Source organism: Passer domesticus, chromosome 28 (genome assembly GCF_036417665.1).
Source record: "Passer domesticus isolate bPasDom1 chromosome 28, bPasDom1.hap1, whole genome shotgun sequence".
NCBI classification, from domain to species: Eukaryota; Metazoa; Chordata; class Aves; order Passeriformes; family Passeridae; genus Passer; species Passer domesticus.
In genome coordinates, this window is record NC_087501.1 from 3925593 (window position 1) to 3950250 (window position 24658).

A 24658-nucleotide genomic window follows, 5' to 3' on the forward strand; every position below is an offset into this window, starting at 1 on the left:
TCCTCACCCAGAGCAAAAAAGGATTGGAACATGCAAAAATTTGGGGGAAAACAGATGGAAATGGCAATAATAATATTATAATAATAATTCCTGGCTCTTGCTCCTTTTATACAAGAAGGTATTTACTCTATTTGGAGATTTTTCTTTGGCATTAATGTTTATTTTAATAAGGGAGAAGTTAATTATTTCCTCAGGTGGAAGGTGATGAAGCTTTTTTTTTTTTTCCTTTTTTTTTTTTTCCACAGAGTTCCTGCAGCTGGAACGAACAGTTCTGTGCCATGGCAGGGTCAGGCTGCCTGTGCCAGCCCTGGAAAATGACACAGATTATTTGTCAGGGCTTGATCCAAGCTTGGAAAAATCAGGATATCGAGCTCACACACACCTGGTTCTGCAGGTTCTCACATCAGGGCACCTCAGGGGAGGAAAAACCTCCCAGAAACCCGGGTGGGGATTCTTAAAGCAAAGAAAATCTTGTGTTTAACGACCAGAAATTCTTGTGGTTTAATCCTTTTGGGAAGAAGAAAGGTTATTCCAAGGAAAATAGGATGGTTGCTGATAAAGAGTGGTCAGGCATTGGGAGGTGGTGGAATTCCCATCCCTGGAGGTTTCCAAGGAATGCCTGGGCCTGGCACTCAGTGCTCTGAGCTGGGGATTGGTCACAGATTGGAACTGATGACCTTGGAGGGCTTTTCCAAGCTGGATAATTCTGGGATTCCAGCACCTCCCAGCTGCTGGGATCCAGCCTGTCCTTGATTTTGTTCTGCAGCTGGAATGGAGCAGCAGGAAAAGCAGGGTGGCTGGAGTGACAGTGACATCCATCCCCTGCCTCCAAGGGTTTGTTCCCTGTTAGTGACTCTGAAAGCTGAAAATCCACCTTTTTCCCAGCAAAAAAAAATGCCATTTCTGTGGCCTTGCTGTGCTGGATTTCTGCACATGATTCCCTCCGAGCCCCAGACTCAGCTGTGAATAGATGAATGTAGGTTAGGTGTGAATGGGAATAAAATCTGGGATAAAAATAACATTGGACTGTTTGGAAATTGGGAAAGAGGGGGGGAAAAAAACCCCCCCACCCTGCTGCTCGTGCTGTGCCCAGCTCAGCCCTGGAGCTTCTTCTCCCTTTCACAGGGGTTTGGGTGGACTTTTCCTGGGAATGTTTCCACCTTTGCCAGCCCATCCAGCTTCCTCAGTGTCCAAATCCTGGGGTTTACCCCAAAATGTGCTTTTTTTTGCTGCAAAGTGCATCTCTCACCATCTGCTGTGTGCTGAGGAGAAGCAGGGAAGGGGCTTTGTTTGGATTCCCTCCCAGATGTGCAGCAGGAGTTTGTTGTGGTGAATTTCGGATCCTGTGGGGTTATTTTGGGGGGACTGAGGGGATCCCTTTTCCCTGCAGCCCCCGGGAGCAGCGTCTGGCCAGCAGGCACTGCAGGCACGGAGCTCCTGCTCCTTTTTCAGTAATGAATCCGCCTCAGCTGCTCCCTGCAGCCATCCAAGGGACTCTGGGATGTATAAACAATCATTTGTGGATCACTGGTTGCTCTGCCTGGAGGTGGGGATGGGGCAGCCCTGATGAAGCTCAGTTTTAAGTGCATTTTAAGGACAGAGGTAGGGAGGAATGGGATTTTTTTTTTTGCTGTGGGATTTTTGTCTGGCACTGAGGGATGAGCGTTGCTGGTGGTGGAAAAGCAGCTTTTCCCCAAATTCTTTCATTCTGAACTATCCATGTCCTCTCAGAGTGTTGCAAATGCCCCCTTTGCTCGTGGCCTGGCAAATAAAATCTGTGTTAATTTGGCAGGAAATGGAATCTTGCCCTGGAGTCCAGCAAAGAGATCCCTTTGATTTTCCTTTTAATTTCCTTTTCGTTTTCCCTTGGGCACACCTGACCTTTTTTAAATCCATTTCACACCTCAAACTTCGCTTGCTTTTGTGTCCTTTTGTTGTGGGTTGGCCCTCAGCACGTGTCCTGTTGGTGGGGCAGGAATTGCCTTTTCCTGGCCGTGGGTTTGGATGCCCTTGGAGGATTTATAAACCCCAGCCCTGCAGATTTCACTGTTCAAACAAGACTGGGTGCAGCACCCGGGTTTGTGTGCGGAGAGAAGGTGGCACAGAGGTCACAGGGTTTCATTCTTGGAATGTTGGGAGTGGTTTATTCATCATTTTCATTAATTAATTGGTGGCTGGCTCTGAGGATGAGCTTAACCAGGACCAGCCATGGAATTGCAGTGACAGGAGCAATGGATTTGAGCTGAAAGGGGAAATTTAGGGTGGGTGTAGAGAAGGAATTCTTCCCTGTGAGGGTGGGGAGGGGCTGGGATGGAATTCCCAGAGGAGCTGTGGCTGCCCTGGATCCCTGGAAGTGTCCCTGGAAGGTTGGATGGGGCTTGGAGCAACCTGGGAGAGTGGATGCTCCTTCCATCCCAAGCCATTCCACAGCTCTGGGTTTTTTTTTCTGTGTGTGTGAGATAAGGATTTATCTCCTCATTTTTCAGACAGGAGCAGGAACTGGGTGAGTCTCTCCACCCTTCTCAGTGCCCTGGAGGTACAAAATTCCAGGTCAGGTTGCTCCCAGGGCTGTTCCCACTGTTGGAGAGCCCTGCCTGGCTGCAGGAGCATCCTCTCCCTCCTGTCCAAGAGAATGGAGCATGGAGAAGGATAAAATCCAGGTATTTCATTAAAGTGGGGTGGCTGAACCCCTGGCAGAGCCAAGGAGGAGCCAGTTCCTGGTGGTGCCCAGCTCCAGGGAACTTACATAAAAGTTCTTGGCTGGAGCCTCAGATTTGATCTTGCATAACTTTGCTCACTGGGGCCACCAGGAAGAGGCAAAGGCAGGCGCTTCCCTGGCTCTCTGGATGGGCAGTGCTGTCCTGGGGTCACATCCCACCTTTGCTGAGCTCTCCAGCCCCACTGCTGGGGCTTCTCACTCCCTTGGTGTGGCTCCAGAGGAGTTGGCCATGCTGGAGTGCTGGGGAGTGTGGAGGTGGAGGGTTTCTATTTCCCTCTTCTCTTCCTTGTAAATCATTTGCCCTCCAAGTGCTCCCTGGCTCCCTTTGGAGTCAGATGCCAGAACAACCACAAGGTTTGTAACACTTACAAATCATTTTCCAGCCTCTCAGTGTCCCAAAAAATCCCTCATTCCAAGTCCTGGACTTGCATTTCCACCTTTTTCCTTCCTTTTGCCCTCCCTCATCCCAGCTGATCCTGTTGGTGCCAGCCCCATATCTTCCCTCATTTCCTCCCCCAGCTCTGCCAACCCTGCAGTGACCCAGAGCCGAAAAATCCTTCAAAATTATTTTTTCATCCATCTCCAAAAAGGTCTTTTTTTTTTTTTCCTTTTGAAGCAGAGCTGAGCAGTGGATGCAGAAAAAGCCCTGCTCCAGCCCGTGTTGGTTTAAGCAGGTCTGGTTTCATTGTCAGCTTGGTGGGAAGGCTCAGGAGCGTTCCAGGCACGTGGGACACAGAGCACAACTTCCAAAGGGATCGATGGAAGTGGGGCCACCTCCTTGCAGGCACCAGCTCCCCTTTCATTAGAGCCACTCCTGCAGTTCTGTGATTTGAAAATTGATGTTCAGCTGTAAAGAATCTCTTGTGCCGCCTCTCTGCCTTTCCTCTTGGGGGTTTTCAGGGTAAATTGCTGCTGGATTTGCATTTAAAAGGGAGCCGCCGCTCTTCTCCCTGTGTTATTTGGCCAGCTCTGTCCTGGAAAATTCACAATTCAATATTTTAGTGTCTCACGGGCTCCTTCAGGTTGGAAGAGAGCTCCAGGATCACCAGGTCCAAGCTGTGCCCAGTGCCCACCTTGTCACCAGCCCAGAGTGCTGAGTGCCACTTCCAGGTGTTCCTTGGACACCCCCAGGGTGGGCACTCCAACCCTCCCTGGGCAATCCCTTCCTATATTTAACAGCCCTTTCCAGGAAGAAATTCCTGCTGAAGTCCAACCTGGCACGGCCTGAGGCCGTTCCCTCCGCTCCTGTCCCTGGGATAAGATCCCAATCCCCCCGGCTGTCCCCTCCTGGCAGGAGCTGTGCAGAGCCACAAGGTCCCCCCTTTTCTCCAGGCTGAGCCCCTTCCCAGCCCCCTCAGCCTCTCCTGGGGCTCCAGCCCCATCCCAGGTCTGTTCCCTGCCCTGGATTCACTCCAGCCCCTCCAAGTGTCAGTGAGGGGACCAGAAGTGGGCACAGCCCTCGAGGCACCTCCCAGTGCCCAGCACAGGGACAATCCCTGCCCTTCTGCAGCTGCCACCACACTGGTTTTGATACACAAAACACACTCTTTTTGCTACAAAACCCTCTCCTCCAGTCACATTCTTGTGCCTGGAGTGAGGTATTGGGGTGAAGGAAAGCAAATTCTGCTTTTTGGGGGTGAGGCTTTTTGAGGTATTGGGGTGAAGAGGGGCAAATTCTGCTTTTTTTGGAGTGAGGCTTTTTGAGGTATTTCCAGCTCCCTCAGCCTCTCCTGGTGCCCCTTCCCCAGCTCTGTTCCCTTCTCTGATTCACTCCAGCCCTCAGTGAGGCTCCCAGAGCTGGACAGAGCCCTCAAGGTGTGGCCTCACCAGTCTTTGCTGGGTGGTGGATGAGGACAGGGGTTTGGTTTGATCCAGGGGTTTGGTTTGATCCAGGGGTTTGGTTTGATCCAGGGGTTTGGTTTGCATCCAGGGGTTTGGTTTGCATCCAGGGGTTTGGTTTGCATCCAGAGGTTTGGTTTGATCCAGGGGTTTGGTTTGATCCAGGGGTTTGGTTTGATCCAGGGGTTTGGTTTGCATCCAGGGGTTTGGTTTGATCCAGGGGTTTGGTTTGCATCCAGGGGTTTGGTTTGATCCAGGGGTTTGGTTCGCATCCAGGGGTTTGGTTTGATCCAGGGGTTTGATTTGCATCCAGGGGTTTGGTTTGATCCAGGGGTTTGGTTTGCATCCAGGGGTTTGGTTTGATCCAGGGGTTTGGTTTGATCCAGGGGTTTGGTTTGATCCAGGGGTTTGGTTTGATCCAGGGGTTTGGTTTGCATCCAGGGGTTTGATTTCCATCCCAGGTATTTTCCTGGGGGTGTGACTCTGCCTTCCACGCTCCCAGGAGAAGCACAATGATGGAAGGATGGTTCATTATCCAGTGGCTCTCAGAGGTTTTTGGAGGTGCTTGCTCACACCCAGACTCAAATCCCCGTGAAAGCCCCGGTGCATTCCAGATTTTGGGATATTTTGGGGGTGCCAGGTAAGGGTGGGATGGTGTTTCCATCTGCAGACTGCAGAGCTTCCAGCACATTTTGGGGGAGGTTTGTGCCTTGTCCCCGAGGCTGGGGGGTGCTGCCAGCTCCCTGTGGGGTCTGCACTGGGGTGAGAGGCTTTTCTTGAGCTCTGGCTGGAGCATCCCAAAGCAAACCCCATCCAGCATCTCCTCCTCATCCCAGCTGTGCCTGGAATGGTTCTGGTCCCACCATGGCCAGGGGGTGCTGGAAGAACCCCAGAGGGTGAGGAAATCCTGCTCTCACTGATTTGGGGAGCAATTGGAGGATCTGAGGGGATCCCTGGCAGAAGATTCCCATCACTGCACGGATTGCAGCCAGGCCACACGCTTGGGGTTTTATTCCCAGTTCTTCCCAAACATCCAGGCCTCCTTCCTGGAATTAATTTTAATTCAAGACACTACCCAGCCATTAAATATTACACCAGGGTCATGCATGCTCCCATCTTTTTTTAATTAGCCAGGCCTGGGAGAAGGGAGATGAGGAATTCAGATTTTTACTGAAAACTCTGCTTTTTTTTTTTTTTTTTTTTTTTTTTACTTAATTTCTGCTAGAGGTCACATTCTCCCACACCATCCTATTCCCTACCGCGGAATAATGATGATAATGATACTGATAATAATAATAATAATAGTAATAATAATAATAACAATAATAACAATATAACAGTATTTGATGGGGTATTTTCCATCCAGAGTTAAAAACTAAGGAACATGCTGCAAATAGCTGAGGCCTTAACTTACCTTAAATATTGGATTCCATCAAGATTTCCAATTTCTAAGCTTGGGGTGAAACTTTTTGAAGTATTGGGGCAGGAAAAGGTAAATTCTGCTTTTTGGGGGTGAAGGTTTTTGAGGTATTGGGGTGAAAAGGAGCAAATTCTGCTTTTTGGGTGAAGCTTTTTGAAGTATTGAGGTGAAAAGGAGCAGATTCTTTCTGGGGTGAAGCTTTATGAGGTATTGGGGCAGAGAAGGGAAAATTCTGCTTTTTGGGGATAAAGCTTTTTGAGGTATTGGAGTGAAGGGCAGCAAATTCTGCTTTTTGGAGGTGAAACTTCTTCAGGTGTTTGAGGCAGAGAAGGGCAAATTCAGCTTTTTGGGGGTGAAGCTTTTTGAAGTATTGAGGTGAAAAGGGGCAAATTCTTTTTGAGGGGGAAGGTTTTTGAGTACTGGGGCAGGGAGGAGCAAATTCTGCTTTTCGGGGGTGAAGCTTTATGACGTATTGGGGTGAAGGGAAGCAAATTCTGCTTTTTGGGGCTGTGTGATTTCCTGATAAGCAAAGATTTTACCTGTTGGTCCTCCTGCCTGGCTCACTGGTTGCTGCTTTTCCTGCTTTTGCTGGTATTTCCATGGAATCTGTTCTGGCTTCGAGCGCTGACTGTCCCCTGGGCATTGCAGCTCTGGCACAGCCACAGGTGGCATTTAGGCTGCACCAAGAGGGATTTTAACCAAGCTGAGGGGTGAATCCAGCAGCTCTGGCAGCCCAGCTCTTCTCTCACTCCTCGGGAGCATCATTTCAGTGGGAATTCCATTTCTGGGTGGCAGCTGGAGGCTCGGGAGCAAAGCCTGTCGTTCCCTGTCGCCGTGCTGCTGACTCCTTCCCTCCCCTTGCCTTTGCAGCTGTCCCGTTCCCTCCCACGCAGCGGCTCACTCTGAAGGAGGTGTTTGAGGATGGGAAACCGAGGCTCGACGTCCTCAAGAGCCACTTGGTGAAGGAAGGGCGGCTGGAGGAGGACGCGGCGCTGAAAATCATCAACGACGGCGCCGCCATCCTGAGGCACGAGAAGACCATGATCGAGGTGGAGGCTCCAATCACAGGTCAGAGCTCGTGGCTCAATTCCTGAATAACAACCTCGATAACCCCAGCAGGGTTTTTTTGGTTTTTTTTTTTTTTTTTTGCCCTGTTCTTTCCACCCACGAGGTTTTTTAACTCTGCTGAGCTCTCAGAAGAAGAGGATTTTGCCGGTGCTCGCTCTGCTCCTCGCTGCTGTCGTGACCTTGCTTTTCTTAGCGTGGTAATTCTGTCCCTCTTTTGTGCTGTTCTTCCTCCCCCAGTGTGTGGTGACATCCACGGGCAGTTCTTTGACCTGATGAAGCTGTTTGAAGTGGGAGGATCACCCAATAACACCCGCTACCTCTTCCTGGGGGACTACGTGGACAGAGGCTACTTCAGTATAGAGGTGACCAAGGAAGTGGAGCTTGGGGGTGCTGGGGCTAAAGGAACCCAAAGTGTTGAACTTCAGTTAAAATGCAGCTCAGTCAGTTAAAACCAGCTCAAAATCAGTTCAAATTCAGCTCAGAATCAGTTCAAATTCAGCTCAGAATCAGTAAGATGCAGCTCAGAGTCAATAAAATACAGCTCAAAATCAGTAAAATTCCGCTTAGAATCAATTAAATGCAGCTCAGAATCAATAAAATACAGATCCAAATCAGTAAAATTCAGCTCAGAATCAGTTCAAATGTAGCTCAGTGAAATACACCTCAGAATCAGTAAAATTCAGCTCAGAATCAGTTCAAATGCAGCTCAGTAAAATACAGCTCAGAATCAGTTTAAACCAGCTCAAAATCAGTTCAAATTAAGCTCAGAATCAATAAAATTCAGATCAGAATCAATTAAGTGCAACTCAGAATCTGTTAAATACAACCCCAAATCAGTTTAATACCTCTCAGAATAGCTAAAAGGCAACTCAAAATCAGTTAGATACAGCTCAGAATCAATTAAATGCAGCTCAAAATCACTCAAATACAGATCCAAATCAGTAAAATTCAGCTCAGAATGAATTCAAATGTATCTCAATAAAATACACCTCAGAATGAGTAAAATTCAACTCAGAATCAGTTCAAATCCAGCACAATAAAATACAGCTCAGAATCAATTAAACACAGCTCCAAATCAGTAAAATACAGCTCAGAATCAGTAAAATCCAATTCAGAATAAATTATAATGTAGCTCAATAAAATTCAGCTCAGAATCACTAAAATTGAGCTCAGAATCACTAAAATTCAGCTCCATATCAGTTCAAATGCAGCACAATAAAGCACAGCTCAGAAACTATTAAATACAGCTCCAAATCAGTAAAATTCAGCTCCAAATCAGTAAAATAGAGCCCAGAATGAGTTCAAATCCAGCTGAGAGTCAGCCCAAACACCCAACCCAGGTCTCTCATGCTGGATTTGCCCTCCAGTGCAGTTCTGCATGGGGTGAAGGCAGTGCTGATAACTCCCAGTGGGATTTTGGGCAGGAACATGATGTCCCCACCTTTGGATCCCCGGGCAGTGGCAGTGATGGGGTTAATGCCTATCCTCTGCCCTCTGGGGTGGTTCTAATGTCACTTGGAGCTGTCACTCAGGGACACAAGAGGGACACTTGATGGTGCTGTTGCAGGCAGCAGGATCCTGTGGGTTCTGCAGGTTGGGGTGGTTCATGTTTGGGCTTAGGTGTTTATTATTTTTTATCAGTGAAATAGTCTTACAACTCTGAGTTTTGTAGCTTTTTATTAGTAAGGCACAAAATGGCTAACTCTTGTTACAAGGTCTTTTAAGACTAAACTGTCTAATTAAGAAATGACACTTAGATTATTTTCCTTTTTAACTTAATAACTGATCTTTCAAAGCTTGTAATGTGGACTTTTCTGTCTAATTACAAAATACCAAACCCATGAAGAAGAAGGTAAAGAATAACTTGTCTCTGCCCTAAAACTTTTATCTTGCTTTATATTTATTTCTAGATTCTAAAACTTTAAACTCTTAAGTTTTCTACTCTGTGATATCACACACTTCTAACCAACTCCACACCTGTAATCTCGGTGTTATCAATTAATTTTGGAAGTCTTTTCCACAGCCTCAGGTCAAATGTAGAGTTCTCTTGTGAGTCTGTACCTTTCAGCACAGAAAGTTTAAAATTCTCAGCATCCAGGGTTCCAACAGGACCCACCAGTGGGAAGCAAATGTTGGAAAAGCTGCAGGAGTCAGGATGGAGCAGGAGGAGAAAGGGCCTGAGCCACTGCTTCCCTCTGCAACCTGGAATGGGGTCAGGAGAGAGGAGCAGAAGTCACCTGGGCTGTGGCAGCTCCCGGGGATTCCATGCCCAAGAAACTGGGAGGACAAAGGATGGAGTGGAGCCCAAAAGGATTGGGAGCAGCCCCGTGGCTGCTGCTGGCTCAGTGGAGAGCTGGGATGGGACAGGAAGGGACAGCTCTTAGCAAATGCCACAAATCCCAAGGGACTGCAGCCATCTGGATTCACAGAGGCAGTCCTGAGTGGAAGTGCAGCACTTCTCCCAGTTGGAAGCAACGTAAGGAAAAGCTTTTGGGGGAGCAGGGGCTGAAATGTGGCAGAAATCAGCTGGAATAACAGAGGGAGGGATTTCTCTTGGAGAAAAGAGGCTGCAGGAGCAGCCGAGCTGAATCTTCCCCAGTGAAAATTTTTGGGAAGGAGCTGTCAGGGATGAGTGCGAGGGGTTCTTTGAAGGATTCTGCAGAGGATTTAGGGAGAGCAGGGCTGACAGCTTGAGCTGCAGCAGCCCCTGGCTCCCCTCCAGCCCCACGCTCTGGAATGCTGACGGGGAGCCAAGGTGTGACGAGGAGCAGCTTCCGGGGCAGGGCTGGGCTGGGGCTGGGGGATTTGGGGTGCTGCTGCCAGGAGAGCCCCCCAGGGAGGAAGGGGAAGGACACATCCCACTGTCCCTCTGGGTTTGCAGTGGTCACCTGGAAAAGGGATTATATTCCAGAGCAGCAGCTCCTTCTGAGAGAAAAGGTGGAATTTTTTTTTTGGTGTTAACCCACGAGCCTTCAAATGAGAGGTGTTGGGCCCTGTGTGTGTGTAGGGATTGTGTGGATCAGGGTGGAAAAGTGCTGCTCCCCCTCCCTGCTCGTAGCCCAGGACTGATCTGACATGGAGGTTTTGCTCTCAGATCTCCAGAAGTGCTGGGGATCAGCTCCCTGGTCTCTTCATTCTGGGATCATCACAGAATCATGGAATGGTTTGGGATGGAAAGAACTCCAAATCCCATCCTGTTCCACCCCCTGCCCTGGGCAGGGACACCTTCCACTATCCCAGGTTGCTCCAAGCCCTGTCCAACCTGGCCTTGGATGCTCCCAGGGATGAGGAAATCTTTCCCAGCTCCTCTGGGCAACCTGTGCCAGGGCCGCCTCCACCCTCACAGGGAAGGAATTCTTCCCAAAATCCCCTTTTAGTTCAAATCCCCCCTGTCCTCTCTGCCTGTGATAATATGGAAGAATTCCAAGACAATGCATGGCCTTGGAGAACTGAGATGGTGGGACAAAAAGGATGTTTTATCTTTTATTTCCTGCTGCTTTTCCCTCTCCTCCTTGCCTTTCCCCCATGTTGCAGCAGGAATGCAATGGATTTTCCCTGGAGAATCCCTCTGATCCCACAGCTCAGGGTGAGCTTTGATGGGCACAGCAAACACACTGCAAACATGAGAAGGCAGAATCCAGAAGTTTTCATTCCTATGTACCTCTCCCTTTCACCTGGGTGGAAAGAGATTCCCACCTGGATGTGCAAAATCTGCTTTCTGTAGTGAAACAACAGCAGGTTTGGAGTATCCCAGAGGGAAAAACATCCAGGTTTTCCCTGTGGTGTGACCTCGGGGAAGGTGGGGAGCAGCAGCAGCCTCGTGAGTCACCACACCAGGTTGGGCTTCCATGGGGAGATGATCTGAGCAGCTGGGGCTGTCCTGGGCACAGCCAGGCCTTGGAATCCCTGTGGATTCCTTCCAGCTCAGGATATTCCACGATTCCATAACCGTGACCTTTTAGCAGAGTGAAATAGGAGGGGGTGGTTTGATTGCAGGAAGCGGTGCCAGACTGGAGGCCAAGGAGGTGTAAGGGCCAAATTTCCCTTCCAGGTGTTCCCTGTGGCTCCAGGTGTTTGGTTGTCCAGGTACAAGGAGGAATTTGTGGCTCAGACAAAACCTTTCAGACCCCAGCCCCCCCCAGGCCTCTCAGTTCATCAGCTCAGCTGGATGGCAGCAACAAATCATTCAACAAATCCTTGCTGGGCCTCTGGCTGAGGGAAATGCTCATTTAAAAACATGAATTCCCAGTGTAGTGAGGCCATGGAGAGTGGATTGGTTGAGGGTTTAGTTTGGTTTTTTTTTAAGAAAAGAGTTGTGAGTGGAGAGGGGAGGGAAGAAGCGTGTGAAAGCTGGAATGCTGCTGGAAGGGGACTCTGGGAGGGTTTGCTGTCCCAAACCTGCTGTGACAGCGAGACTGACTGGCCACAGATCCCAGCTCCAGCGTGCAGGGCTGACAGGCAGCATGGAAATCAGGGTGAACTCCCCCACTGGAGATGCTGATGAGGCAGAGCCCTGCTGGAGGATTCCCAGTGGGAAAAATGCTCCTTTCATTCAGCTTTTAGCCCCAAATCCCAGAATGGCACAAGGGAGGTCTGTGCTCGTGGTAGGGAAGGACCATCCCAGTCCATAAAGCTGGAATACAATGAATGGAATAATTTTGTTAAATTGGTGAATTGTTCTGACCAGGAACAGAATCCATGGAAAGAGGAAGTTTATCAGGAAAAGTGGTATGGTAATGGCATGCACCTTTCCCAGGCCAGTTCTTCCAATCCAATTATGACAGGACACGTGATTGCTGTCTAATTATGGAATTATATGTTAATCTTGATTTAATGCACTTTTATACAGAATGGTATTAAAGAGATCCAGCCAGCCCTGTGAAGTGGGAGTGGAGCTGGATTTTGGAGTTTTGCCTCTGTTCCCACTCTGGCAGGCTCTGTGTGTAAAACTTCCTTACAAATGCCAGATTTTGGGAATGATGAGAGAGGTCATGGTGGGGGCAGGTTTGGCACCAGCCCCTCTTGCATTTTTGGGGTTGCAAGCCCCAGTTCCTCTTGGAATTCCCTCCTTCCCTCCCTGTGTCCTGCTGAGCTTTCCAAGTGGATCAAACCCTTGGCTTTGGGCTTCACACTGAGAGGCAGAATAAGGAGAGAAGGAGATTATTTAAGATTATTTAAGCCCAAAAAGCTGGGACTGCCTGGATTTGCTCCTTGGCTATTGCAAGCAGGCAGGAATCAATTCCTGGGAAAGGGATCTGTGCAAAACACCAGGAAGCATCTGAGGCATGCAAGTGTAGAAACTCCCTCATTCCTCATTCCAGCCCCTCTGGAGCCCTCGAGGGCTCTTCAGTGTCCTTTACTCGGTGTCCTCCTGGTACCTGGCAGTCCCCACATCCTTGGGAAGTGCCTCCAGCCTCAGGGAGTGGTCGCTCTCCACATCCCTGGCATGTCCAGGAAGAATTGTGGTGCCAAATTCAACCCCATTTCACTTTAAACCCCTTCAAATGTGTTTTAAAATCTCTCTTCTGCAGGCTGCCAACCTTCCATACATCCCAAACCCTCCCCTATTGATGCTGTGTCTCTGCCTTGCTTTGATGCCAGGGCTGCTTCTCCTCCAAGTCATTTGGTTCATTTATAGCAACCTCAGAGTTCTCCTGCCAGCCCAGAAAAGTGACATTTCTCTTGCAAACACAGGGAGGTTAAAGCTTTAAATCCCAGAATAATTATAAATGGTTTTGTTGGGAGCATTCCTCCTGGTAACAGATGCAGTAAAACATGATTCTGCTACTGGCCTTGGCCCCGTTCTCTTTTGGAATTCCCAATTAATCAAGTTGTTAATGTGGGGTTGAATTCCAAGTGAGACACAGGCAGTGCTTTACAGCTCCTCGGGGTTTTTGGGATCAGCTGGGATGATTCATGCAGAGCTTACCTTGCAGCTTCAGTGCTTCACCACCACCAGATCTGAGCTGGCTGTGCTGGAACCAACTGGGAACTGCTTCATTTGGGTTCTGGAGGTTGTTCCCAGCTGGTTCCCGGGGATCTGTGCCCCAGATTGGGAATTTTGGAGGGTGTCAAACAGGCTTGCTGGTGGTTCCTGTTTCCCAGGCATGTCCTGCAGCCTGCCAGCCCCCAGGGTAAGCTCCTGGTAGAGACTTTAATCCAGCTCCTGGGGCTTGCTGTCCTTACGGATTGTCCTTCCAGCACTCCGCAGCAGTGTGATAACATTGCCCTGTGTGAGATAACCCCGAGCACCCCGGGCTGAGTGAGCCCTCCCAGCCCTTCCCTCAGGCTTTTTTTGGGAAGCCAGCAGGAACTATTTCTGCTAAAACCCCTGTTTCAGCCTGGCTTTGGTCTGTGCCTCATCAAAGGCGCCGGTTTCGCAGGTGCTGCTGCTCGCAGAGGGGATGTGGAAAGCCCTTTTCAAAGCCAGAGAGCTTTGCTAAGCTAAGCTTGTTTTTTGGGCTCTGCTTTTCCTGTTTTGGGCTTGAACTTCACATGACTGTAGTGTAAGCAGAAAAACCAGGGAGGGGGGAAATCGGTGGGGAAGGTGAAGTTGAATTTTCCGGGTGTTTTGTGGACAAACGTCTGCCTGCTCCTCCCGCTGGTCTCCATCCCAGTGGAACATCTGGAGCAAACAGCTGGTTCTGCTTTGCTGCTCTACAAAAGGGTTGGGTTTTTTTTCCTTTGGTTTGTGCTGGAAGCAAAGCTGCCCCCACCCAGCCCTGAGCTGCTTTCTGTTGGCCACGACCTCATTTGTCACTTCTCCAAGTCAGCCCTAATATAGAGAAATCCCGGTGGCTTTTCCCCACTTGGCCAGGAGAAGATCCACTGCCCATTATGGAGCTGGGTTCCACTTTGGGTGTCTTCCCAGAACCTCTTAGTGCAGTCTCAGGCTGATGAGTGCCCTGGGAAAGGATTTTCTGACATCCCCTGTTTGCCTCTCTTGCAGTGCGTGCTGTATTTATGGAGTTTAAAGATAAATCATCCCAAAACGTTGTTCCTCCTTCGAGGGAACCACGAGTGCAGGCACCTCACAGAATACTTCACCTTCAAGCAGGAATGTAAGTATCAGCAGTGGGAGAAGGATTTGAATCCATTTAAATAATACATTTTAAAATATTTTTTTTTAAAAAAAAAGGTGTTGTGAGAAGGCGTGGGCTTCAATTTTTGTGCCTCTGAGTGGCATCAGAGCTGTAAAAACCTGTTGTCTTGTTTTCCTGCTCTTCTGCTATAAAAAACACCCCAAACCCCAAATCTTTAAGTTCTGTTAGGCACCAAATGTGGCCTTTTTGGTTTCAAAGACTGAGTGTGGCTGGAAGAAATGGGAGCACTTCTCCCTCGATGAGCCAGGCACACACATCCTCCCCTCCCTGACTTCCAGGCCCAGCAACATGGAATCAGTGCCAAAAGCCTTCCAGCTCCAGATTGTGCAGCTGGGATCAGGGATTGGAGCTGCAACGGGGGAAGGATTTGCTCCTCCCTGTTTGCACTGGGGAGGATCATTTACCTTTCAGATGGTTTTGTCAGTTAAAAGATGGCTTTGTGCACAGCATTTGAATGTTTTTAAAGCAGTGCTGAGGAAAGGTCAGGGAATGCTGGGTGTCTGTCATTCCAAGTAATAAAAGAGGTGGAGAACTCAATGCAAAGCTCCTTTAGGGAATTCTTGCTCAAGAACCCAACCTCCAGAGATAATTGTGGGCAATGCACAGATCCAGCCTTTATCCCATCAGCTCTGGGTGGTGTTGGATGGGGAAAGGCTCAGAGGGGATGAGCCCTGCTCTGTTAGCTCAGGAGTGAGCTGGAAAACACCTCCCAGCTCTGTGCTGGGTGCTGTGTCTGCATCCCACAGCTCTGGGTGGGGAAAGGCTCAGAGGGGATGAGCCCTGCTCTGTTATCTGAGGAGTGAGCTGGAAAACACCTCCCAGCTCTGTGCTGGGTGCTGTGCCCAGCACCTGCACACAGGTGAGCTCCTGGTGAGCTGATCCAGGTGGTGGGGTTGGGTTTTTCCCTTTGGCAAACAGGAGGTGCTGCTTTTCCCCTTCCCTGAGAACTCCTGCTGGTAAAAGGATATTTCTGAGCAGATTTGAGCCTGGTGTAAGAGCCAAAGGGCTTTGGAAAGGCTGTGATTTATGTATGGGAACATCCTCTTCCCCTCTGCTGGGGCGAGGCGTCCCTGGGATTGTCATCCCTGGAAGATCCATTGCTGTGGGCAAATCCTGCCCCCCAGGAGCTGTGGAAAAGCAGTTCCTGCCCCCGTGGCTGTGTGATGCTGCTGTGCCAAATTCAGCAGTCAGGATGAGTCTAGAGTGCAGCAGGGCTGTGGCAAGTGATGGGGTGGCTCCAGCAGCACCCCAAATTTATCACAGGATCCCAGTGTTCATTCTGTGGGAACACCTCGTCTCCTTTGTGCTGAGCTCAGTGCAGGTGTTCTGGAAAACAAATTGGAGGCACGTGAATATTGTCCAATTCCAGATTAAAAAAATCTTTTCTTTCACACATCCAACAGTTATTTTCCAAGTTGGTATTTTCAGGAATACACCGGTGCTGAGTTGATTTTGAATCAGTATTTTCACAAATGCACGGGTGCAGAGTTTGATTCTAAATCAGTATTTTCAGGAGTACATAGGTGCAGAGTTGATTCCAGGTACAGAGTTTTAATCTAAATCAACATTTTCAGGAATACACAGGTGCAAAGTTTTAATCTAAATCAGTATTTTTACCAATACACAGATGCAGAATTTGATTCCAAATCAGTATTTTCACAAATACACAGGTGATTTTAAATGAGTGTTTTCAGGAATACACAGATGCAGAATTATTGATTTTGCCGAAATCAGTATTTTCACAAATGTACAGTGCAGAGTTGATTCTAAATCAGTATTTTTACCAATACACAGATGCAGAATTTGATTCCAAATCAGTATTTTCACAAATGCACGGGTGCAGAGTTAATTCCAGGTGCAGAGTTGATTCTAATCCAGTATTTTCACAAATGCACTGCTGATTTTAAATCGGTATTTTCGGGAATACACAGGTGCAGAGTTGATTCCAAGTCAGTATTTTCACAAACACACAGGTGATTTTAAATAAGTGTTTTTAGGAATACACAGACGCAGAATTTGATTCCAAATCAGTATTTTCAGGAATGCACTGCTGATTTTAAATCAGTATTTTCAGGAATACACAGGTGCAGAGTTTTAATCTAAATCAGCATTTTCATGAATACACAGGTGCAGAGTTGATTCCAGGTGCAGAGTTGATTCTAAATCAGCATTTCATGAATACACAAGTGCAGAATTGATTCCAGGTGCAGAGTTGATTCTAAATCAGCATTTTCACCAGCGCACAGGCGCAGAATTGATTCCAAGTCAGTATTTTCACTACCAGCTGCAAAGTTTGATTTGTGAGCCCTTTTAATTCCTTTAGGAGCTGGGTTCCTGGTGTTTATTGATCAGCACGTGGCTGATCAGAGCCTGACTGCTTCCTCTGCAGGTCGAATCAAGTACTCGGAGCGAGTGTACGACGCGTGCATGGACACCTTCGACTGTCTTCCTCTCGCTGCCCTCCTCAACCAGCAATTCCTGTGTGTGCACGGGGGCCTGTCCCCAGAAATCACGTGTCTAGATGACATTAGGAAAGTAAGTCAGCTCCTGGAGCTTTTGCCTTCCATCCCAGTTCCCCATGGGGCTCGCTTCTGTGTGGATTTGGGGATGGGAATCCATAAAATCAGAGGGTTTTGAGAAAGCTGCAAAAGACTGGCCTCAGAAACAGCAGAACTGTGATTAGAGCTAAGCAGTAGCCATAAGATTTGTCAGCAGAAAAAATATGTAAGAAGTAGAAAAACAAAAATAGAACAATAGTCTGTATATTAATGTTTGTCTAAAATAAATCCATAAGCTGCAGAAAAGGATATCTAACAAAATATTAGGAAGTTGTAAGCTTAATAATAGAGCTCTGTACGTTGTGTTTTAAGACTCACAAGCAGGTATTGTATTTGAAATAAGCAAACATTGTTTTAACCAGAAGTACAAGTGCTTATAGTGGTTAGATAAAACTACTGTCAGTATGCTTTTGCTTTGAGTGATTAGTCAAAAAACTTTTAGAGTGACTTGTACATCAAGTTCTTTATCTGCTGCCTAAAATGTGAGCTGATAATATCTTCCCATTGTCATAACAATGTAATGAGGCTGATGCTGGAAAACACAACAGCTCCAGAGGCTTCCTGGCAGTCCTGTCCCGTTGGTGATTTGTGCACAGCCCAGCTGACAGGAGCCCTGCCACAGCCCCTCCTGATGTTGTGTCCCCTCTCCAGTTAGACAGGTTCAAGGAGCCTCCAGCCTTTGGTCCCATGTGTGACCTGCTGTGGTCGGATCCCTCGGAGGATTACGGCAACGAGAAAACCCTGGAGCATTTTGCCCACAACACTGTCCGAGGCTGCTCCTATTTCTACAGGTGAGGGGTGGTGCAGGGGGCATTTCTGTCCCCTCACACTGAAATCACTGGTCAGGCCACTCTGTGAGCCTTTGCAGAATGTGAAATTCTCTTCACTTTGCTCTAATGCACAAATTCTTGTTTGTTTTTTGCTTCTTTGGATATTGAACTGTCTTTGGATAAGTTTGAATATTGAGCTGTTTTTGGATATTGAGCTATCTTTGAATAAATTTGAACGTTGAGCTGTCTTTGAATAAGTTACTTTGTAGAACTGGGATCTCAAGCAGCAGAGATGCTTCTTTGGGCTGTGAGTGGTTTGCAGCACCTGGAAATACGTGCTAGGAAATATTCTCTAGGAAATATTCTTTCCTTGCTAAAAAAGAAGGATTTGTGCTGACAGTCCATTTATAGGAAGGGTTTCACAGAACCCATTGCAATTAATTTTTGAATAAAAGTATATAATAATTTGAAGAATTTTGGAATAAAGCGTATTTTGGGGTGCTGGACAGAAACTGGATGTTTTCTGCAAGTGGCTGCTCCCTGAAACCAACACCATCGAGCTCTGTGCTCTCCTTTGCTCGCAGCTGAGTTCTCCTCCCTTTTTGTTTTCCAGTTATCCTGCAGTGTGTGAATTTTTGCAGAACAATAGTTTGTTATCCGTAATCCGAGCTCACGAAGCCCAGGACGCTGGGTGAGTGCTGCAGCCCAGGGGCTGGGCGGGGTTCGGGCTGGGCTGGGCGGGGTTTGGGCTCTGCTAAGCCGGGTTTAACTCCTGCCCTGTTTTGCAGGTACCGAATGTACAGGAAGAGCCAGACCACGGGCTTTCCATCATTAATCACAATCTTCTCTGCACCAAATTACTTAGATGTCTATAACAACAAGGGTAAGGCTAGGGCTCTGCTGCTCTGGGGCTGGGTCAGGAAATCCCTCTCCCACTCTGCCCTCCCAAAATTCACAGGATAATTTAATTGGAAAAGAGCTTCAAGCCATTGAGTCCAACCTTTGCCCCATCCCCACCTTGTCACTGAGTGTCACTTCCAGTTGTTCCTTGGACCCCTCCAGGGCACTCCAACCCTATCTGGGCAGTTCCTGAGCCCCCTTTCCATGCAGAAATTCCTGCTGTGCCCACCCTGAGCTGCCCTGGCCCAGCCTGAGGCCGTTCCCTCTCCTCCTGTCCCTGTTCCTGGAGCACAGCCCGACCCCCCGGCTGTCCCCTCCTGGCAGGAGCTGTGCAGAGCCACAAGGGCCCCCTGAGCTCCTTTTCTCCAGGCTGAGCCCCTTCCCAGCTCCCTCAGCCTCTCCTGGGCTCCAGCCCCTCCCCAGCTCTGTTCCCTGCCCTGGATTCACTCCAGCCCCTCCAAGTGTCAGTGAGGGACCAGAAGTGGGCACAGCCCAGCACAGGGACAATCCCTGCCCTTCTGCAGCTGCCACCACACTGGTTTTGATACACAAAACACACTCTTTTTGCTACAAAACCCTCTCCTCCAGTCACATTCTTGTGCCTGGAATGAAAGAGAGCTTTGTGTGCTGAGCTGAAGTGGTTGACTTAATGTGTTACTGTGGCAATTAAGTGTGGAGTCATAAGGCCTGGAATAAAGCTTTCATTGCCAGCCACAGGAGAATGGAGCCCTGTTGATGGATGCTGCCATCCCACAGGAGCTGATAGTGTAGGAAAGCTTTCCACTTCCCCTGCCCCTAAACCTCTGGGATCATGGTGGGATTTTCTCCAGCCGTGGGGTTTTTCACCCCTCACTTGGAATCTTGGTTCTGTTTGAGCTTCACTGTTTTAAGCTGAGAACCAACCTGAGTAAACCAAAAAATTATGGTTTTAAACTTTCTCATTTTGGAGAGTTGGTAGCTTGATGCTACACGAGTGTAATGGGGTGTTGATAATGAAGGGTTTTTAACACTGGGAAAACTTCCAGAGGGAGCCAGGCTGGGAGAGCTGGGGGTGAAAGAGGAGAAGGCTCCAGGGAGACTTTAAGAGCTCCTGCCAGAGCCTAGAGGGGCTCCAGGAGAGCTGGACAGGGACTGGGGACAAGGGGTGGAGGGACAGGACACAGGGAATGGCTTCCACTGCCAGAGGGCAGGGATGGATGGGAGATTGAGAAGGAATTCCTCCCTGTGAAGGTGGGGAGGGGCTGGGATGGAATTCCCAGAGAAGCTGTGGCTGCTCCTAGATCCGTGGAAGTGTCCAAGGCCAGGCTGGGGGGCTTGGAGCATCCAGGGAGGGTGTCCCTGCAGGGAGTGGTGCTGGCTGCTCCTAAAATCCCTTCAAATGCAGCCCATTCCAGGGTTCTGTAGGTGGAAATGCCCATGGACATTTATTCCCTTTCCCTTTTCTCCCCCAGCTGCTGTACTGAAGTACGAAAACAACGTCATGAACATCAGGCAGTTCAACTGTTCCCCTCACCCCTACTGGCTTCCAAACTTCATGGATGTCTTCACATGGTCTTTGCCTTTTGTAGGGGAAAAGGGTAAGAGAGATTTGGGTTTCTGTTCCAGATTCCCAGTGACTGCTCCTCATATTCTGAGTGTCACAAACCTGTCCCACAGTGCTGGGAGAGTGTTGCAGCTCCAGGTAGCACAGGAGAGCAGTTCAGGCTCAAGGAGATCTTCATTACTGGGTTAAATTCCTGCAAAACAGCTGTTGATAGCTGTTTGAAAAAGCTTTTACCAGTAAAACACTCCTTTCTTGCTCTTTCTGCATTGCTGGTGGGGCTGATCTTGGGTGCTGTAGTCCCACCTCAGAATTTGGAGATGTTTCTCTTGGTTTGCAACAGGAATTTTAAATTCCTGCTGGCTCCTGGCCCACCAAAAGGGAAGCATTCACTTCAATCCAAGGCTTATTTCGTTCTGAAGATGGCGAGGCAGCTTAAAATATGACCAAGACTTTGCCTCAGCTTTTCACCAAAAGAATTTTTACCTTTCCTGATGAGCTTAAATTCCACCCCAGTCTTGTCTGTTCAGAGTGCACCTCCACCCTCACCCCTTCCAAAGGGTTTTTTGACTTTGAGGCACCAAAGGTCGAATCCCCCCCTCCCCAAATCTGGCCCTTCTCAGAGCCAGGTGGCTGTGGCATGGGTGAGGATGGGGAGGGGGAACCTTGAGGGAGCTCAGGCTGTTCTGCAGGAATGTTGGCACCTCCTTCTCCACGTCTGGTTCCTCTGTGATGTGCTTGGCCTGCATCCACCTCCTTGGCAGAAGATGCAACGTGTGTCGTCTGCTCCGGCGCCGCTGCCGGTACCAGCAGGCTGCGCCTAAAAGTGTCTTCAGGCTCCCACTTGCAGGGGACAGACGACCTTGAAATCCTTCCCTCGTCCTCCAGATCCCTCTGCAGGCCCAGGCCTCTCTGACCTCTCTGTCTGTGCCTCTTGCAGTCACCGAGATGCTCGTGAACATCCTCAACATCTGCTCCGACGACGAGCTGATTTCGGATGGCGACGAGACGTTGGAAGGTAAAATATCCCTGCTGGCAGCAGAGAGCAGCGGGGGGAAAGGCTGGGCAAGGCCTTTCATGCCTGAGCAGCACTTGATTTATAGCTGGATACCCAGCCAGGGTCTCCAGTTCCTTTTTGCCCAGCCTTTGCAGTTTTGGGTAGGGAATGGTATTTTTTTTTTCTCCTTTGCTGTTCAGTCACAGAGAAATTAAATGACATTCACTGCGACAGACACTTCTTGCCAGCTACTCTGGGAATGGTTTCCTGCTCCTTACACAGGCTGCTGGTTATTTTTTCCCCCAATTCAAAATTTTCTGCACCAAATTATTCACCCAGTCTTCTCATCTGTTGCAGTGAACTCGTCTGTAAAGTGGCTTCTCGTGTCACCCCCCTCCCCAAAAACGCTGGTTTTGGCCCTGGTTTTAAGCCATGCATGAAGGGGACAAATCAGTGGTTGAGCTGACGAGCAGTTTGGATTTTGGGGGGACTCAGGAGTGAGGTGGTGACCTGAGGAAGCTGAGGGGGGCAGCAAGAAGTGGGGCCTGAGCTGCCTCGGCCCCAGGTGGAGACTCTAACCCGCTTATCCCATTGCATTTCCGTTTTGTTTTTTGGTTTTTTTGGTTTTTTCTTTCCTCCCTCCCATGAAAATTAAATTTGTTTCTTCTATCTCTGTCTTCATCTACTTGTTTCTTGGTGTCTCCTCTCCCTGAAGATCACTACATTTCAAGCTATCCGAAAGGTACCCAGCTAGAATTTGCTACGAGCTTAATTATCACTGCCTGTGCCACCAGATCCTTGAAGTGGATTTCCAGAGCTGACTAGTGGGGCAGTCTCTTCATCCCCTTTCAGTTTTAACATAAGCTCCATGTGTTTTTTAACCCTTCTGCGTTCCTCCAGGAACTTTGAGAAACGGGGGTCACGTTTCTACCTGATTCTGAATGCAGCCACGTAGTGCATGGCTGAGCCATGGTGCATGTTAGCCCTGGGTTTGGCTTCCCTGTCCTGACGTGTACTGGGCCATGTGAGGAATCTCAGCTGAGAGGAGATGGATTTGTTCCCTCTTTCGACCTGAATTTTCCTTTTGGTTTCAGCTCCCTCCGTGCTGTTTTTGTTTCTCTCTCCCGTTGGGTCCGTAGGGCGGAAGGGGAGCTCCCCCCCGTCCCGTTGTGTCCGTGTGGGGTCAGAGCAGAGCTGCCAGGCTCGGGCCAGCCCTTCCCTGTGCTCCTTGGATGCCAAAGCTGATGCTTGCGTGCCGCTGCGGGCGAGCCCAGCGGTGCCCATCAGCCGTCAGCCCCTCCGTGCTCTGCCTTGCAAACCGTGTCCTCATGGCTGAGTCATTTGTGTCCCATCCTGTGCAGTGTGGGCCCAGCTGGTGACCTGCCAGCCAGACCTCCCCGACTCCGTGTCCTGTGGTGGTTCTACTCTCTTTAGCCCTCTCGAGTTCCGTGTGCCATCTCGTTGGTGTTGCCCTCCTCACCGCCATCCTGGTGCCATCCTGATGCCATCCTGATGCCATCCTTCCAGCACCGTTCTCTCTCCTGTGAATCTGTAAAAACCATGATTTCTTTTCCTGGAGTCAGGCAGGTGCTTCATCCTGACCTTCCCTGGAGAGCAGGAACCCTCCAACGTGCTGCTCTTTGCTCTTTTCTCTCCCCAAGGTGGGACAACGGTGCGCAAGGAGATCATCAGGAATAAGATCAGAGCCATTGGGAAGATGGCACGGGTCTTCTCGGTTCTTCGGTGAGCATGGCCTGGGGACTGGGCTTAATTCAGGGACTGGGCTTAACTGGGGGCTGGGCTTAACTGGGGACTGGGCTTAATTGGGGACTGGGCTTCATTTGGGGACTGGGCTTCATTTGGGGACTGGGCTTCATTTGGGGATTGGGCTTAAATTGGGGGCTGGGCTTCATTTGGGGACGAGGCTTCATTTGGTGACTGAGTTTAATTTGGAGACTGGGCTTAACTGGGGACTGGGCTTAACTGGGGACTGGGCTTAACTGGGGACTGGGCTTAATTGGGCGACTGGGCTTCATTTGGGGACTGGGCTTCATTTGGGGATTGGGCTTAAATTGGGGGCTGGGCTTCATTTGGGGACTAGGCTTCATTTGGTGACTGAGTTTAATTTGGAGACTGGGCTTAACTGGGGACTGGGCTTAACTGGGGACTGGGCTTAATTGGGCACTGGGCTTCATTTGGGCATTGGGCTTCATTTGGGGATTGGGCTTAAATTGGGGGCTGGGCTTCATTTGGGGACTAGGCTTCATTTGGTGACTGAGTTTAATTTGGAGACTGGGCTTAATTCAGGGACTGAGTTTAACTTGGGGACTGGGCTAAATTTGGGGACCAGGCTTAATTTGGGGACTGGGCTTTATTTGGCAACTGAGTTTTATTTGGGGACTGGGCTTCATTTGGGGACTGGGCTTCATTTGGGGACTGGGCTTCATTTGGGGACTGGGCTTCATTTGGGTACTGAGTTTAATTTGGGCACTGGGCTTAACTGGGGACTGGGCTTAATTGGGCACTGGGCTTCATTTGGGCACTGGGCTTCATCTGGGGACTGGGCCTAAATTGGGGGCTGGGCTTAATTCGGGGATAGAGCTTCATTTGGGCACTGGGCTTAATTCATGGACTGGACTTAATTTGAGGACTGGGCTTAATTTGGGCACTGGACTTCATTTGGGGACTAGGCTTCATTTGGCAAATGAGTTTAATTTGGGAGCTGGGCTTCATTTGGGGACTGAGTTTAATTTGGAGACTCGGCTTAATTTTGGGACAGAGTTTAATTTGGGGACTGGGTGATGGGGAACACTGGTTAGGAAAAAAAAAGAAGGGAAAAACTTCATAAAGCAGGTGGATTTTCATGGCTCTTTCCGGACACGTTTGCCTGAAAGAAAGTTGTAGCCAGGTAGGGGTTGGTCATTTCTCCCAAAAAACGAGTGGCATATGGGAGGAAACGACCTCAAGCTGCAGCAGGGGAGGTTCAGGTTGGATATTAAGGGAAATTTTTGCATGGAAAGGGTTACCAAGTACTGGAATGGGCTGTCCAGGGCTGTGGTGGAGTCCCCATCCCTGAGAGGTTTAACAGATGCGTGGATGTGGCACCTGGGGACGTGGGCAGTGGTGGTGCTGGGTTGATGGTTGGGCTTGGTGACCTCACAAGTCTTTCCCAGCCTTAGTGATCCCATGGCTCCATGATTCTCATGATCCATGCCTCCCACACCAGGCAGCAGTGCCTGCTCAGTGTGTAACTGGTGCTGCTCTTCCTGCAGGGAGGAGAGCGAGAGCGTGCTGACCCTCAAAGGCCTGACCCCCACAGGTACCCTGCCCCTGGGAGTGCTCTCGGGGGGGAGGCAGACCCTGCAGACCGGTGAGTATCCCTGACCCCCCGCCCTCCCCCTGCCCCAGAGCCCCTGCAGCAGCCCCCACGGGGGCCTGGAGGGTGCCAGGGGACCCCAGCCAGGGTTCAGGCCCGTGGGGAGGAAGGATTCCCAAGCAGGAGTAAGCAGAGGTGTAGGTGGGGGTGTGGAGAGATGCCAAGATGTCCCCGTGTGCCCTCGAGGAAGAAAACCCACAGCACCCTGCCTACAGCATGTTTAGTGCTTAATTGTTTGTTTCTGCAGCAAGTTTTTATCCTTTATTTCCCTTCTAACGCTGCATGGTGCACATCCTCTGCCTCACCTCGCTGTGCTGCTGCTGTGTGACAGCCTCTGTGTGGATGTGACAGTGACACGGCTCTGTGTG

General features: G+C 49.4%; 1 protein-coding gene across 2 annotated transcripts in view; it reads left to right on the forward strand.

The window, feature by feature from the left end:
* The window catches only part of PPP3CC (protein phosphatase 3 catalytic subunit gamma), a 42780-nt gene that overhangs the window by 10118 nt on the left and 8004 nt on the right, over positions 1–24658 (forward strand). For both annotated transcript variants that reach the window (XM_064400340.1, XM_064400341.1), the window contains exons 2-12: positions 6849–7046; positions 7284–7408; positions 13996–14107; positions 16539–16684; positions 17359–17498; positions 18091–18168; positions 18266–18360; positions 19829–19954; positions 20858–20935; positions 22576–22657; positions 24187–24284. In XM_064400340.1, the coding sequence (XP_064256410.1) occupies positions 6849–7046; positions 7284–7408; positions 13996–14107; positions 16539–16684; positions 17359–17498; positions 18091–18168; positions 18266–18360; positions 19829–19954; positions 20858–20935; positions 22576–22657; positions 24187–24284 (1278 nt within the window). The remainder of the gene's footprint in view (positions 1–6848; positions 7047–7283; positions 7409–13995; positions 14108–16538; positions 16685–17358; positions 17499–18090; positions 18169–18265; positions 18361–19828; positions 19955–20857; positions 20936–22575; positions 22658–24186; positions 24285–24658) is intronic.